This window comes from Pan troglodytes, chromosome 11 (genome assembly GCF_028858775.2).
Source record: "Pan troglodytes isolate AG18354 chromosome 11, NHGRI_mPanTro3-v2.0_pri, whole genome shotgun sequence".
Classification (NCBI taxonomy): Eukaryota; Metazoa; Chordata; class Mammalia; order Primates; family Hominidae; genus Pan; species Pan troglodytes.
In genome coordinates this window covers 59,559,978-59,576,382 of record NC_072409.2, presented here as the reverse complement: position 1 = coordinate 59,576,382, position 16,405 = coordinate 59,559,978, and the positions used below count along the sequence as shown (strand labels likewise).

Below are 16,405 nucleotides of genomic sequence, written 5' to 3'. Positions count from 1 at the left end.
CTGCTAGAGGGAAATTCTTCATTTTAGTGAACTAAAATTCTTAGGGGGGGAAACAGAAAAATTAAAAGAAGTCAAGAGGTACCCCAAAGGAAACATCATAGTCCTCAAACGTGTATGGCTTGTCTGCAAGGTCTTCAAAAAACTCTGCTAAAGAGTCCAGCGTTTCCTCTGCTAGTCTTTCATAGGTGGTCTCATCTAGAGAGCTGCGGAGGAAGCACAAAACCCAAAACATAATTACCAAATGCTTCCATTTTATTAATATCAAATTTACACATTTGTTATTTAAATTCATTAAATTGATGAAAATAACATGTAAAAAGTAAAAGTTTTTCTTTCTTTTTTTTTTTTTTTTGAGACAGAGTCTCACTCTGTCACCCAGGCTGGAGTGCAGTGGCTGGTCTGAACTCGTGACATCAAGTGATCCACCACGTGCCTCAGCTTCTCGAAACGTTAGGATGACAGGCGTGAGGCACCGTGCCCGGCCCAAAGTAAAAATTTAAAGGCCGGGCGCGGTGGCTCATGCCTGTAATCCCAGCACTCTGGGAGGCTGAGGCAGGCGGATCACACGGTCAGGAGATCGAGACCATCCTGGCTAACATGGTGAAACCCCGTCTCTACTAAAAATACAAAAAATTAGCCTGGCGTGGTGGCGGGTGCCTGTGGTCCCAGCTACTCAGGAGGCTGAGGCAGGAGAATGGCGTGAACCTGGGAGGTGGAGCTTGCAGTGAGCCGAGATCGCGCCACTGCACTCCAGCCTGGGTGACAGAGCGAGACTCCGTCTCAAAAAAAAAAAAAAAAAAAAATTTAAACAGCACAGAACGGGTTACAGAAAGAAGCAGGCAGCCCCCATTCCCAGAGGCAAGTACAATTAATAGTCCTTTCTGGGCCAGGCAGCGCAGTGGCTCACGTCTGTAATCCCAGGACTTTGGGAGGCCGAGGTGGGTGGCTCACCTGAGGTCAGGAGTTTGAAACTAGCCAGGCCAATATGGCAAAACCCTGTCTCTACTAAAAATACGAAAATTAGCTGGGCTTGTGGTGCACGCCTGTAGTTCCCAGCTACTTGGGAGGCTGAGACAGGAGAATCACTGAAACCCCGGAGGTGGAGGTTGCAATGAGCTGACATTGTGCCACTGCACTCCAGCCTGGGTGACAGAGTGAGACTCCGTCTCAAAAAAAGAAAAAAAAAAAAAATAGGCTGGGCCTGGTGGCTCACGCCTGTAATCCTAGCATTTTGGGAGGCTGAGGCAGGTGGATCACCTGAGGTCAGGAGTTCGAGACCAGCCTGGCTGACATGGTGAAACCTCGCCTCTACTAAAAATACAAAAATTAGCTGGGCATGGTGGGGCGAGCCTGTAATCCCAGCTACTCGGGAGGCTGAGGCAGGATAATCGCTTGAATCCAGGGGGCGGAGGTTGCAGTGAGCTGAGGTGGCACCACTGCACTCCAGCCTGGGCAACAAGAGCAAAACTCCATCTGAAAAAAAACCCCCAAAAACAGTTATTCTGATTCAGTAAATGCTATCACTGTTTATCCTTCTAAAGATATGATCAGATTTCATTAGTAATGTTCAACTTTTCACAAAGATGGTGAATGCCATCTAAAATCTATTGGAGATTTTTTAAATATTTAGATTTATGTAACTGGTTATGTAAATATATTTAAATACTGGGGGAAATTCCTTCACTGTCTCAGAACCAAGCAAGATTCACCTGTATTTTGTGTTCATTTGCCTCTTAAAGGCAAGGGCTGAAGATAAGGTAGCAATGTCAACTTTATATTTTTGGCCTTAACTATGCCAATCTAATTAGAATTTTCTGTATCTAAAATGGTTCATTTTACTTACTGAAAGACATTTTGGTGTAGTTTATGTATAATATCAAAGAAAGATTATTTAACACTTCTCAAATTAAAAAAAAAAAAAGAAAAGAAAGAGACAGATCGTATCAAGAGCTGGCCATGGGCTGGGTGCAGTGGCTCATGCCTGTAATACCAGAACTTTGGGAGGCCAAGGGAGAAGGATCACTTGAACCCAGGAGTCTGAGACAACAGAGACCCTGTCTCTACCAAAAATTAAAAAATTAGCTGGGCATGGCCCATGCCTGTAGTTCTAGCTCCTCAGGGGCCTGAGGTGGGATGGATCACCCGAGCCAGGGAGGTCAAGGCTGCAGTAAGCTGTGATCGTGCCATTGCATTCCATCCTGGGTGACAAAGTGAAACCCTGTCTTTAAAGTAAAATAAAATAAAATAAAATAAAATAAAAAAGAGTTGGCTGGCCTGGTGCAGTGGCTCATGCCTGTAATCCCAGCACTTTGGGAGGCCAAGGCGGGCGGATCACCTGAGGTTGGGAGTTCGAGACCAGCTTGACCAACATGGAGAAACCCTGTCTCTACTAAAAATACAAAATTAGCCGGGCATAGTGGTGCAAGCCTGTAATCCCAGCTACTCGGGAGGCTGAGGCAGGAGAATTGCTTGAACCCAGGAGGCGGAGGTTGCAGTGAGCAGAGGACGTGCCATTGTGCTCCAGCCTGGGCAACAAGAGCAAAACTCCATCTCAAAAAAAAAAAACAAAGAAAAAAAAAAGTTGGCCAAGAAAAGAAGCAACTAGACTTTTCAGATACTGCTGATAGGCAAGTAAGTTGGACAATCACTTTGGAAAACTGTTGGACAGTATCTACTAAAGTTGAATGCATTTACATGCTATGACCCATCAGCTCCACTCTTAAGGGGTATACGCAACAGAAATGTGTACCCAGGTTCACCAAAAGACATGTACTATACTAAAATATTTGTATCACAACTATCCTATAGCCCCAAACTGGAAACTGCCCAAGTATTCCTTTGTAATATCACAGATAAATTGTGGTATAGTCATGCAATGGAATACTACACTGCAAAATAGAATTGTCTATAGGAACAGCATGGATGAATCTCACAAACATCATTGTGATAGAAAGAAATACACAAGTATACACAAACATGTTTATACTTAATGAGACAGTTTATATAAAGTAAAACAACAGGCAGAACTAATCTATGCTATTGGTAATCAGAATAGTTATTCTGAAGGGTTAATGACTAGAAGGAAAAGAGGGAGGGGTTAATGACTAGAAGTGAGCAGGCAGCTTGCTTGCAGGGGCTGGTAACATTCTATGTCTTGAGCTTACAGGGTATGTTCATAGGACTGTTCAATTTTTACAAATTCATCAAGCTGTATGCTTGTGACTAGATACATTTCCTTATAGATACTATTTTTCAAATTTAAAATTACTTTAAATCCACAGAGACAGAAAGTAGATTAGTGATTGCTGGGTTTTAGGGAAAGGCGGAATGGGGGAGTGATTGCTAATACGAATAGGGTTTCCTTCTGGAATAATGAAAATGCTCTGGAATTAGTAGTGACAGCTGCACAATCTTGTGAATATACTAAAAACCCTTGCATTATACATTTTAAAATGGTTAGTTTTATGGCATGTAAATTATAACAATAAAAATATTATTATAATAAATATCCTTGTAAGAGCTTTTGTGCCCCTGTGAGGATATATTAATATCTGTAGGTTATAAGATATGTATCAGACAACTCCACTATCTGAAAGTTTCCAGGGGGCCTAAAGTAAGACACCAGGGGCTGCTAGACAATTACTGTAAGACATACAGATTTGCCATATGACCCTCTTCCCCACCCAGTCCATCACCCACTTCTAGGATACAATGTGGGGAAGGCTACCTGACTGGATTGGTGAGGAGCTGTCCTTTAAAAAGAGTGGTTGGCCTGATAGGGTGTGTTTTGAGAGTGAGCTGGAGAGAAAGGGTGTGTTTTGAGACTGAGCTGGAGAGAATGCGTAGGAGAGGTTGGTTGACGTGTCTTGAAGAATTTGAGAAATGTAAGGACACAACCGACTTTATACCTGACAGTTATAAAGTCCAAAGTGAAGAGGTTGGAAGGTGCTACCTGCCAGCAGAGAGTTGGGCCCTGGCAGAAGCGGGCTGTCTTCCTACACATGGCAGGTCAAGGGTGTGCTTCCCAGAGGCCAGAGGCAGCTGGACTTGGGGCATCCTGCAAGGGCCCTATGCAACCTCCCAGGACTGCCAGAAGGAGTAAGGGGAAAGCGGCAGAGAGTCTGCTGGGGGAGGAATGCCGGAAGCCGAGGCTGGAAATGGATGCCACCAAAGCAAAAACCTCAAACATGCAGCATGCAGTGCCCCTTTGAGACTGTGGCAAAGTCAATGAACAGACACCGCAGGCGGGAGGCTCAGAGGTTCTTCAGACCTTGTGAGCCATGCAAAGCCCTCTGGAAATCTGAGTCTCAGATAACCTGGAGGGCCAACTGTATGCCTATTGAGCATATAGCTCTGGGGACAGGTAGAATGTTCCTGAATACCGGTGGCTTCTTGTTGCTTTTAGTAGATGTGACAAGAAAAGAGTAAGCCAGGAGATGGAATGAAATGGAGCATTGGCGATAAAAGGCTGCACAAACGTGGAAAGTCAAAGGGAGAATCTAAGGCTTTTTTTTTTCTTTTTTTTAGAGATGGAATTTCGCTCGTTACCCAGGCTGGAGTGCAATGGCATGATCTCAGCTCACTGCAGCCTCCATCTCCTGGGTTTAAGCGATTCTCCTGCCTCAGGCTCCCGAGTAGCTGGGATTACAGGTGCCTGCCACCATGCCTGGCTAACTTTTTGTATTTTTAGTAGAGACAGGGTTTCACCATGTTGGCCAGGCTGGTCTTGAACTCCTGGCCTCAGTGATCTGCTCGCCTCGGCCTCCCAAAGAGCTAGGATGACAGGTGTGAGCCACCGCACTCAGCCAGAGAAGCTAAGGCTTTGAACAGCAAAGACTTCCCATTGAGCCAAAACAAGGGACTCAGTCCTGCTGCAAAAACCAGGCTGAGGGCATTGCTGGTCTCCAATCTTATTGTTTAACATGACTTCAAGGTACCTGCCCTTAGGCTGAGACAGCTGGGCATGGGGACTTGCAAGGAGATAAGGCAGCCTGAGACTCCCATCCAGGAAGGAAATTTGGATGTGGTTCCTGGCACATGGGACTGCCTGAAAGTGAATAGCTCAGAAGCCTACTTTTGGGAAAAGCCTACTCTCAAAGAAAAATGAGTCTGGGCTGGGTGCAGTGGCTCATGCCAGTAATCCCAGCACTTCAGGAGGCCGAGGCGGGTGGATCATCTGAGGTCAGGAGTTCAAGACCAGCCTGGCCAAGATGGTGAAACCCCGTCTCTACTAAAAATATGAAAATTAGCTAGGTGTGGCACTGCACGCCTATAGTCCCAGCTACTCAGGAGGCTGAGGCAGGAGGATTGCTTGAACCCGGGAGGCGGAGGCTGCAGTGAGCCGAGATCGCACCACTGCACTCCAGCCTGGGTCACAGGGTGTGATTTCATAAAAGAAAAAAAAAAAAAAGAGAGAGAGAGAGAGAGAAATGAGTCTGGCCTAAAATAGCTGATTGGAGTCTTAAAACAGCCTGTGGAACCCCAAACTTATTAGCAGGAAGTGGGCTGTGAAGGCTGCTTGCCCCAGAGGAGGGCACACTTCCCACTGCCTGCCTCCCTTATGGCCAAGGAAACAGACAAGGAGGAGCCTCTCGGGAGGCTGAAGCAGGGATTTGTGGAGGAACATGCTCCTCTGCCAGGGCAGAGGTTGACCCAGTGCTGCCCAGCAGGGCTCCAGTGCTGCGGGCAGCCAGTGCTGTGCCTCTTTTCTGAATGGAGTTACAGTTGCAGTTATCCTGCCCCTCTCCATCGTGTGTGTGTGTGTGTGTGTGTGTGTGTGTGTGTCTGTGTCTGTGTGTAGGTCAGAAGAAGCCATTCCTAAAGCTGGGAGAGAGGAGACTGCATGTCACCTGGAAATCTTGGACTCGGAGGCGGCTGTGGTGACCACATGGGCACCGGTTGGCTCTCTTGGGGCTGGGGGTAAATTCATCTGAGTGTGGAAGGAGGGTCCATGCAGATACTGGTTGGCAGGGGGTAGACTGTAGCCGTGCCTGACAGCTTTCCATGGGGAATGCCGTGCCGGCTTTTTCCAGGGCACTCGCTAGACTGTATTTCCCAGCCTCCCTTACAGTCAGCTAAGGCCGTGCCACTAAGTTCTTCCCACCAGAATGTGAGTGAGGAACAAATGCCACTTCCAGCCCTTCTGTGCTTCTAGCCCTTTCTGGCCAATGGAACTTGGATAAGGTGACTGAGACTCAACAATGCAGAGGACAGTAAGGCACTGACAGATAAAAGACCAAACTGGAAGCTGGAACGAGTGTAGTTCCTAATTCACTTCAGGAGGTATGCCAACCCTGTACTGCCCAGAGAGGAGGACACAAACATTATTGGTTTGAGCTATTAAATATTTGGGTCTATTTGTGATAGCAGCATGGCCTGCTCTAACTATTAGGGTATTAAATAAAATAATATCGAAACTCTGGAAACAACCTGAATGTCCAACAATAGGGGATGGGTTAAATGGATTATGTCACATCCATACAATCTAATACTATATCATTAAAAATAATGTGGTGGATACTCAGTTACATGGAAAGATGCCTAAGATTGTTGCTGCTCAGGAAGAAAACCAGGTTCGAATGGGAGAGGCAGGGAAGGAGAGAGGAAGATACCTATGACGTGTAAGGTGTTTATCTTACCCTGGGTGGCCCAAAGTTCCGGATTTCCTCAAATTCATCAAATAGACACTCTGCTTTTTGACATTCCAAATCTGGTTGAGGCCACGGAGGTTCGAACTCTGAAAGCCAAAGTTAAGAAGTACGTTACTATTTTTCAGTGAATTATAACCCATTAATGCATATTTTATATATTGCTACTTCTACATTCGAGTGCCTGTAACCGAGTGCTCCATTTTTTCTAAGAAAAAGGGAATATGTTGCTTTTCTTAAAAAAAAAATTATCCTCTCTTCTCTTCTCCTCTCCCCTGGTTCCCGGTTTCCTACTTAGCCCTTCAGAAATGCAAATATAACCTTTCACCTCCCCTTCACCATACATTCCCTGCAGGGCAAGCTTTTCTAACTGTATGCTCTTCCAGAGCACAGATCTCTCCACATGACAGTAGATTTGCAGACCAAAGCAAACCCACCACGGAACTTTCACCTCCAGTGGGTGGTGGCCTGGCACTTCCACCCTCGGGGGTTGCCTCAGGACTTTCATTCACTGGGAGGGCATACTGAAAGCATGCCCACTTGGCCACTGCTACAGCTTATTACTAACCAGGAAGGTGTCAAGTCAACTGTCCTGTAGAGTAGGCACGGAACTAGCAGAGGGACCCCCCCACTTGCCCTTGCACACTTCCCCCCTTACCTTATAAAAGTGTCCACTTTCTGCTTCCAAGGGGAAGCAGCACTTTTAAAGAAAGGCAGGATGCTTTGTACCCCTCACCCAAGCTAGTTTCAGAGTAAATTCACTTTTTTTTGGTACCAGGCCTTGTTCTTGTTAATTGGTCTCTGCATCTGGTGAACAACTAACCTGCATTTTGGTTAAATAATCATGCTAAAGTTTTTTTTTTGTTTTTTGTTTTTGAGATGAAGTCTCGCTCTGTCGCCCAGGCTGGAGTGCAGTGGCGCGATCTCGGCTCACTGCAACCCCCGCCTCCCGGGTTTGAGTGATTCTCGTGCCTCAGCCTCCCATGTAGCTGGGATTACAGGCACCCGCCACCACACCCGATTTTTTGTATTTTTAGTAGAGACGGGGTTTCACCATGTTGGCAAGGCTGGTCTTGAACTCCTGGCCTCAAGTGATCTGCCCTCCTCAGCTTCCCAAAATGCTGGATGTGAGCCACCGCACCCGGCCCTATGTTAAAGTATTTTAGGAATATTTGTTAGGATTTTTTTTTTTACCTTCTTTTAGTGCATTACAGTGAGTTCTCCCTGTGTCTCTCTAAGCCCGTGTTGTCCAATAGGCTAGCCAACAAGCCACATGTAGCTATTTACATTTAAATTTAATGAGATAAAATAAAGTCAGCTCCTCAACTGCACCACCAGTTTCGAGAATCCTGTGGCCACATGTGGCTAGTGGTGCAGACACAGCATTTCCATCACATCAGGAAGTTCTACTGGGCAGGGCTGCTGCAGGCTGTTCAGGTTACAGGGTGGTTAGCAGGAGGCTGGGAGGCATCCACAATGCTCTTAAAAGGTCACTAAGAGAGGCAACAGGAAATAGCAAGAGGCAGAATCCTGCTGAAGTCCAGAAGATTTGGCTCTGACTGCTGACTGCTGTCTGACAGATCTTATTGTCATGATCTTCAGGACAGAATGTGACCTGTTGATTTTTTTTAGTCCCTAACTGCTGGACATCCAGGTGACAGGGTCTGAGTTGATTACCACCAGCTCTGCTGACCAGCTGGGGAGATGAAGGAAATAATCAGACAAGAGCCATTGGGGCACAAGAGTGGTGCAGCTGGAGTGGAGAGATGCAGGGGAGGTGACAGGGGAGGTGATGGAGCGAGGAGGGGGCGGCCTGGGTCTTGCCAAGGACCTCAGCTGGACGTCATCCTGGGAAGGTACCGAAGGGCTTTAAGAGATTGGTGATAAGGTTTACATTCTCCAAAGGTCACTGGTTGCCATGGAGAGAAGAGGCGAGAGACTGTTAGTTACTGCTCTTGAGCCAGCAGTGCCCTTAGCAAACTCAGAAAAGAGAAGGCAGAAGGCACAGGGCTGGGAAGTAAGTGGAGGAGGAAACGGGCTGCGGGACAGTGGATGGGGAGGGTGGGGCAGAGTGCAGACCTTAGAAACACATGTCTCTGAAGAAGTGAGAGGGCAGCCATGATAACCACTGTTAGAGCTATCGCACATTCTACAGTGTTCTCCGTCTGCTTGACACTGCTCTCAGCCTTTATGTAAATGGACTCAGTCTTCATTACAATCCTGTGAGGGACGTACTCTTATTACAGTCCTTATTCTTGGTAGTTATGTGCTACAAAGTTGCCACAAACACTCAATAAGCAAATTATTTATAGGAGAAATACAAGGCTAGGTACCCTGTAAGCTGCTGGTCACAACATTGTTACCAATCGATCAATATATAACCTTATTTCTGTTTAAAGACACCTTATGTAATATATATAGTTGATTCATTAACACTGATCTTGGCTGGGCATGGTAGCTCACACCTGTAATCCCCGCACTTTGGGAGGCCAAGGTGGGAGGATTACTTGAGCTCAAGAGTTTGAGACCAACCTGGGCAACATAGAGAGACCTCATTTCAACTTGAAAAATAAAAAACATGAGGCATTGTGGTTCGTGCCTATAATCTCTGCAGTTTGGGAGGCGGAGGCGGGTGGATCACCTGAGGTCAGGAGTTCAAGACTAGTCTGGCCAACATGGTGAAATCCCGCCTCTACTAAAAACACAAAAATTAGCAAGGCGTGATGACATGTGCCTGTAATCTGTGCTACTCAGGAGGCTGAGGCAGAAGAATTGCTTGAATCCGGGAGGTGAAGGTTGCAGTGAGCCAGGATCGCACCATTGCACTCCAGCCTGGGCGATGAGCAAAATTCCACCTAAAAAAATATCAAAAACATTATCTGGGTGTGGTGGGGTGTACCTGTAGTCCCAGCTACTCAGGAGGCCGAGGTGGGAGGATTGCTTGAGCCAGAGAGGTAGAGGCTGCAGTGAGCTATGATTACACCGTTGCACTCCAGCAGCCTGGGCAACAGAGGGAGACCCTGTCTCAAACAACAACAACAACAAATTAATTGATCTCAGGACAACAGCACCTTAACTCATGCCTGACAAAGCTTCTCTAACACATGCATTTTCTCTGTAAGGAACATCACAGCCTCCTCGTGCTAAACTTTGCACTACACTTGGAGACAATTTTAACAGAGAAATAACCAAGAAAAAAGCATAAAAATCTGAAAAACATGGCACTAATCAGACTGTGAAAAGGACACAGTTTACACTATGACAGCTGAAATAAGAAGGCAGGGCAGCACTTTGTTGGACCTTGGCTGGGAACATGAGCCTGGAGGAGCTCACATTTTTTTGCCGCTCTGCACACATCTTTGAAACGACCCCAAAAGGCTAGGGGTACTGATTTTGGGGTAACAAATTTTAGCAAGTGAGCAAATTAACAAGTACAGACTCTTAACGAATGAGGATCAACTATAGTTGTGTTTTACAGATGAGGAAACTGACGCACCAAAGGGTAACTTGCCTACACAGATACACAGACATTAAGTGGCAGAGCTGGGATTGAACCCAAGCTGTCTGGCCCCAGAGTCTGTGCACAGTGGAAGGAATTGTTTTCCCAGGAATTAAAGCAGTGCTCAAAACATCCAAGGAAAAGTGTCTGAGAATGTGGGGCTCACCTCAGGGAAGTTTCCGTCTCTCCAGGATCCTGGCCCCTCAAACCTTAGTTGTCTTAGTCGCTGATACCTTCACAATAGCTGTTTTTGTTTGTGTGTGTGTGTGTTTAATTTAATAGAGATTTGACGGTTGTTACTGGTGGGAAGGTCAAATGCAGTTACTCATTCAAAGGCACAAGTAGAAGTCTTTCTTCGGCTGTTTTTAATCATAAAAAAGAACCGTTGCCAAATACTCCTTGCTTTATATTCTACCTGCTTTTGCCAATTTAATATTCCTCGGGCAACTGCTAAACCTTTTGGAACCTCAGTTTACTCCTCTGAAGGAAGGGATCGTGGTACTCACAACAAACCTCACAACCGTGAGCATAAAACAAGAGAACAGAAATACCCCAAGTACAGAGCCTGAGGGTATTCAGGCTCTGAACAAAAGAATGGAGAACTAGGTGAGAGGCAAACTTCCGCCTCTGCCTAAGGGAGGCTCCATTCTGTTCTGCTTGAGGGAGGCAAAGCTTGGAGGTCAAGGTCATAGGATGAGTGTTCTTCCTTTTTTTTTTTTTTCTCTGAGACGGAGTCTTGCTTTGTTGCCCAGGCTGGAATGCAGTGGCACAATCTAGGCTTATTGCAAACTCCGCCTCCCGGGTTCAAGTGATTCTCCTGCCTCAGCCTCCTGAGTAGCTGGGATTACAGGCGTGCACCTCCATGCCCGGCTAATTTTTGTGTTTTTAGGAGAGACGGGTTTCAGCATGTTGGTCAGGCTGGTCTCATTCCTGACCTCATGATCCACCCACCTTGGCCTCCCAAAGTGCTGGGATTACAGGCGTAAGCCACCGCACCTGGCCAGGATGAGTGTTCTTTCTAAAGCCACCTGGCAGCCACGTCTCCCTCTAACTCCAGGTCACCCGTGAGCCCTTGGACCACAAGTCATGGTAGGCTTGCCTAGCTTGAGGCTTCAGATGTGTGTGCTCACTCACACAGTGCCTGCTCATGGGATGCATTTGAGGAAATATTAGATAGTTTCTGGGCCTGAAGTCTCAGGCCCAGAGGTCAGGAACCACTTGACCCAATCATTGCCTACCCCCTGGTAAGGACTGGCCTGGATGGCCAGCAGGGAGCCCAGCTTTCCTTCCCAGGTGTCCCCTTGTCACCTCCGGCCCTGTCAAACCACAGCACTTGAAGAGTGAATCAGGACCCATACCTCGCAGGGGAGGATGAACTGGCACCACCACTTTTGGCATCAAATGAGTTGATTATTGGCTGCCCCTTTGCCCAGCAATTCCATTCTGAGAAATTCACCTGAAAGGAACTTCTGTCCATGCACAAGAACAGTCACAGTAGCACCATCGTAACAACAGAACACTGCAATCAACCAAATGTCAGCTAAAGGAACCTGGATAGTGTGATCTACAGTGTGATATATTTACCCAACCAGATACTATCCAGCAGTGAGAACAAATAAAGGACAACTGCATGCATCAATGCAGATGACGCACAAAAACAGTGTTGAACAAAAGGGGCAAGCCATAGCAGAATAGATACAGCAGAATTCCTTGTATATAAGCAATACATGGATTGGGGGAGATACAGAGGAGGTCAAACTCTAAGAAAAGGAGGGTACGATGAACAGAATTCGGGCTGGCAGATTCCTCCAGGGAGGACAGGGCAGTGATGGGGTGAAGACAAGGGCCTCCAGAGGAACAAACAAATTCTATCTTTTAACCTGGTGTCAGGGATACAAGTATTTGTTATTTGTCTTAGTCTGGGATGTTATAACAAAATACCAGCCACTGGGTGGCTTATAAACAATAGAAATGTGTTTCTTAGAGTCCTGGAGGGTGGGAAATCCAAGATCAATGCACCAACAGCTTTGGTGTCTGGTGAGGGCCAGTTTCCTGGTTCATAGATGATGCCTTGTCACTGGGCTCCGTTGGGCTATTTTAGAAGGGCACTAATCCCAATCATATGGGCTCCACCCTCATACCTCATCACCTCCCAAGGGCCCCACCTCCTAATATCACTTTGGTGATTAGGTTTTAACATATGAATGGTAGGGTGACACAAACATGCAGACCATAGCATTTATTATTAGTTTATAAGCAGTATAAATATTTATTTACTTATTTATTTTTTTCTTTGAGATGGAGTCTCGCTCTGTCACCCAGGCTGGAGTGCAGTGGCACGATCTCGGCTCACTGCAAGCTCTGCCTCCCGGGTTCACGCCATTCTCCTGCCTCAGCGTCCCGAGTAGTGGGGACTACAGGCACCCGTCACCATGCCCGGCTAATTTTTTGTATTTTTAGTAGAGATGGGGTTTCATCGTATTAGCCAGGATGGTCTCGATCTCCTGACCTCGTGATCCACCCGCCTCGGCCTCCCAAAGTGCTGGGATTACAGGCGTGAGCCACCGCGCCTGGCAGCGTATAAATATTTATATATCCTTTTCTATGTGTAAACTTGTGTAAATTGTCTGCAAGACAATAAAAATGATTTGAAAGTGAGTGAGGGTATAACCTGCTTGTTAGGCCTAAAGCCAAAAGGTCATAGGATCACAGGTGGTGGTCTTGTCCCTCTAGGAAAATGGACAGATGTCTAAAAGCTGCCCAAGGCATGCAGAAGTGGATGCCACAGGAGCTTATTGAGTCATTTAAGAGGCAGCATGCTGTGGTTTGAATGTTTGTCACCTCCGAAACTCATGTTGAAACTTAATTCCCGATGTGGCAGTATTGAGAGGTGGGGCCTTTAAGCGGTGACTGGGTCATGAAGGTTCTTCCCTCAATAATGGATTAATCCATTCATAGATTAATGGGTTATCATGGGAGTGAAACTAGTTAGGCTTTATAAGAAAAGAAAAAGACACCTGAGGTAGCACACTCAGCCCCTTACCATATGACGCCCAGTGCCGCCTCAATACTCTGCAAAGTCCCCACCAGCAAGAAGGGACTTGACTTTGGACTTCTCAGCCTCCAGAGCAGTAAGAAAAAAATTTTTTACCATATAAATTGCCCAGTTTCAGGTATTCTGTCACAAGCAACAGAAAATGGACTAAGACACATCCAGTTATCTCCTCCTCGAAGCTGTCTCCAGTATTTAAGAGGAAACGTTAAAGATGCAGCCCCTGTCACATCCCTCCATCAAAAAACATAGGCTGCCTCGTGGAATCAGAGTCCTTCCCAGCCTCCAGGTAGGTAAGGCTGGGGCTGGGGGCTGTGGGGCTGTGCTTTTAAAAGCCGTTTCTGTGGATTCTTGGTTCTGCTGAGTAGCCAGATCTGAGAACCAATGATCAGGTACTAAATATGCTGTCCCATGTGGTGGTCACCAGCCCCCGTGGCTACTGAGCACTAGAAATGTGGCTAATGGGACTGAGGACCTGGATTTTCAACTTCATTTAATTTTAATTATTTGAGGTGATAATAAAGTAATAAAGTTATTAGGAGCCTTTTTTTTTTTTGAGACGGAGTCTCGCTCTGTCGCCCTGGTTGGAAGGCAGTGGTGCGATCTTGGCTCACTGCAACCTCCACCACCTCCCGGGTTCAAGCAATTATCCTGCCTCAGCCTCCTGAGTAGCTGGGATTACAGGTGAGTGCCACCACATCCAGCTAATTTTTGTATTTTTAGTAGAGACGGGGTTTCACCATGTTGGCCAGGCTGGTCTCAAACTCCTGACCTCAGGTGATCCGCCCATCTCAGCCTCCCAAAGTGCTGGGATTACAGGTGTGAGCAACCACACCCGGCCTAGGAGACATTTAAGTGTGTTTGGAACAACTTGACTATGTGAACCTTCATTTTTAATTGTGAATTTTATGAAAGTAAATACAGATAGAGCATTTACTTAGAAATTGTGAATTGAGATATGCTGGAAGTATATGAGTATGAAAAGAGTATGCAAGATATCTTATTACTGATTTTTTTTGTATGTCACAGAATCCCCCAAAATCTTGGCTCACTGCAACCTCTGCCTCCTGGGCTCAAGTGATTCTCATGCCTCAGCCTCCCGAGTAGCTGGGACTACAGGCATCCACCACCATGCTAAGCTAATTTTTAGTAGAGATGGGGTTTCACCATGTTGGCCAGGCTGGTCTTGAACTCCTGATCTCAGACGATCCACTCGCCTCGGCCTCCCAAAGTCCTGGGATTACAGTCGTGAGCCACCGTGCCTGGTCTCATTACTGATTTTTAAAATACTGATTACATGTTGGAATGATAATATTTTGTATGTACTAGGTTGAATAAATATATTGTTGAAAATGATTTTTTTTTTTCTTTTTAACTAGAAAATGTAGAATTATGTGTGTGGCTCCCATTCTGTTTCTGTTGAACAGCTGCTTTAGAAGTAGATGCAAGGGGTGGAGAAAAGGGTGGGGAAGAGGCCTTCAAGTGAACTCAGTTTCTGATGAATTTTGGAGACCAGGGGGAGCTTAGGGTCAATCCAGGACAGTCAGGGCTTTAAAATAATTAAACAGGATGGTGGCCCCAGTTGCCACTGCCACCCACCCAACTCCTCAAATACCCAAGATGTGCAAGGGAACTGTGGAACAGACAGGTTAAACAAATGTGATTAATTCAGTATAGAAAAAAAGAGGCCCAGCTGGTGACAGAGGTTGCTAACCATCTATCCAGAAACCCAGTGTCCACCTCCTGGGCGGCAGCGCCAAGTTCGGTGTGTTTGTCAGTCAACAGCCCTTAACAGCCACCAGGTACCATCTAAAAAACTGTACCACCTCTTGTCATTCTCCTAAATTAAAAACTCTGCTGATGGCCAGACGTGGTGGCTCACGCCTGTAATTCCAGCACTTTGGGAGGGCGAGGTGGGCGGATCACCTGAGGTTGGGAGTTCGAGACCAGCCTGACCAACATGGAGAAATCTGTCTCTACTAAAAATACAAAATTAGCCGATAATCCCAGCTACTCGGGAGGCTGAGGCAGGAGAATCACTTGAACCCAGGAGGCAGAGGTTGCAGTGAGCTGAGACTGAGCCACTGCACTCCAGCCTGGGCAACAAGAGGGAAACTCTGTCTCAAAAAAAAAAAAAAAAAAACAAAACACAACTCTGCTGACAACCCATGCTGTCCACACAGGCAGGGGTGGAAGCCCAATACGTGGCAGCTCAGGTAGTGCACAGAAGCCAAGTAATAAATGTCTGCTTTCCTAGAGGAGATCTAAGGACCATCATGGCCACACTTGCCTATTTTTCCAGAGATGCTGGGAAATCCATTTTATTATTTTTGGTTATTTATTATTATTATTTTTTGAGACGGAGTCTTGCTCTGTCGCCCAGGCCGGAGTGCATTGGGCGATCTTGGCTTAATGCAACCTCTGCCTCCCGGGCTCAAGCGATTCTCCTGCCGCAGCCTCTGGAGTAGCTGGGATTACAGGCGCACGACACCACGCCCGGCTAACTTTTATTTTCTTCTTCTTTTTTTTTTTTTTTTTTTTTTTTGTATTTTTTAGTAGATACTGGGTTTCACCATGTTGGCCAGGTTAGTCTTGAACTCCTGACCTCAGGTGATCCACCTGCCTAGGCCACCCAAAGTGCTGAGATTATGGGCATGAGCCACCACGTCCTGCCAGGAAATCCATTTTCTAAGTCCTAACTTTTAAGCACTGGCAACCAATCCCAAAGTTTCTTCAAACACAATGTGGGCCAAATAACTCGTGTGGGAAGTTTAAGCCTAAAGTACAAACTCCGGAGAGCAACACAAATATGGCTTGGACGTGGCCTGCCTCTTTCATCTCCCCTAATACATGCGGCGTACCAGCCACTCTGAAGGGATCCCCTTCCGCCTTCCTGGCCTTTGCCCAGACGGTTCCCTCCTCGTGAAACACCCTCTACCACTTCCTTGGCATCTTCAAGACCCTCATTAAATACCATGTCCTCCCCTTGAGGAATCTTCCTCATCCCCACAGCCATTCTTTGGGTTTCCTCCTTTCAAGCCGTGGCGTAACTGGGTCAGATATTTCTTTGTACCCCCCAAGGGAAGAAAGGGGAACTAATTTGAAGTTCTGAAGACTTTATCTATGTTATTCCCATTTAATCCTCACACCAGGTCCGCAAAATGGGCGTCACCTTTATCTTCTCCCTACAGAAAACAAAGCCACGTC

The 16,405-nt window shown here is 46.4% G+C and overlaps 1 protein-coding gene across 3 annotated transcripts in view; it reads right to left on the bottom strand.

Moving 5' to 3' along the window:
- FXN (frataxin) overlaps positions 1 to 16,405 on the bottom strand; it is a 63,057-nt gene that overhangs the window by 45,776 nt on the left and 876 nt on the right. For all 3 annotated transcript variants that reach the window (XM_016960929.3, XM_016960930.3, XM_016960931.3), the window contains exons 2-3: positions 6,639 to 6,736; positions 83 to 203 (exon numbers count right to left, since the gene is read on the bottom strand). In XM_016960929.3, the coding sequence (XP_016816418.1) occupies positions 83 to 203; positions 6,639 to 6,736 (219 nt within the window). The remainder of the gene's footprint in view (positions 1 to 82; positions 204 to 6,638; positions 6,737 to 16,405) is intronic.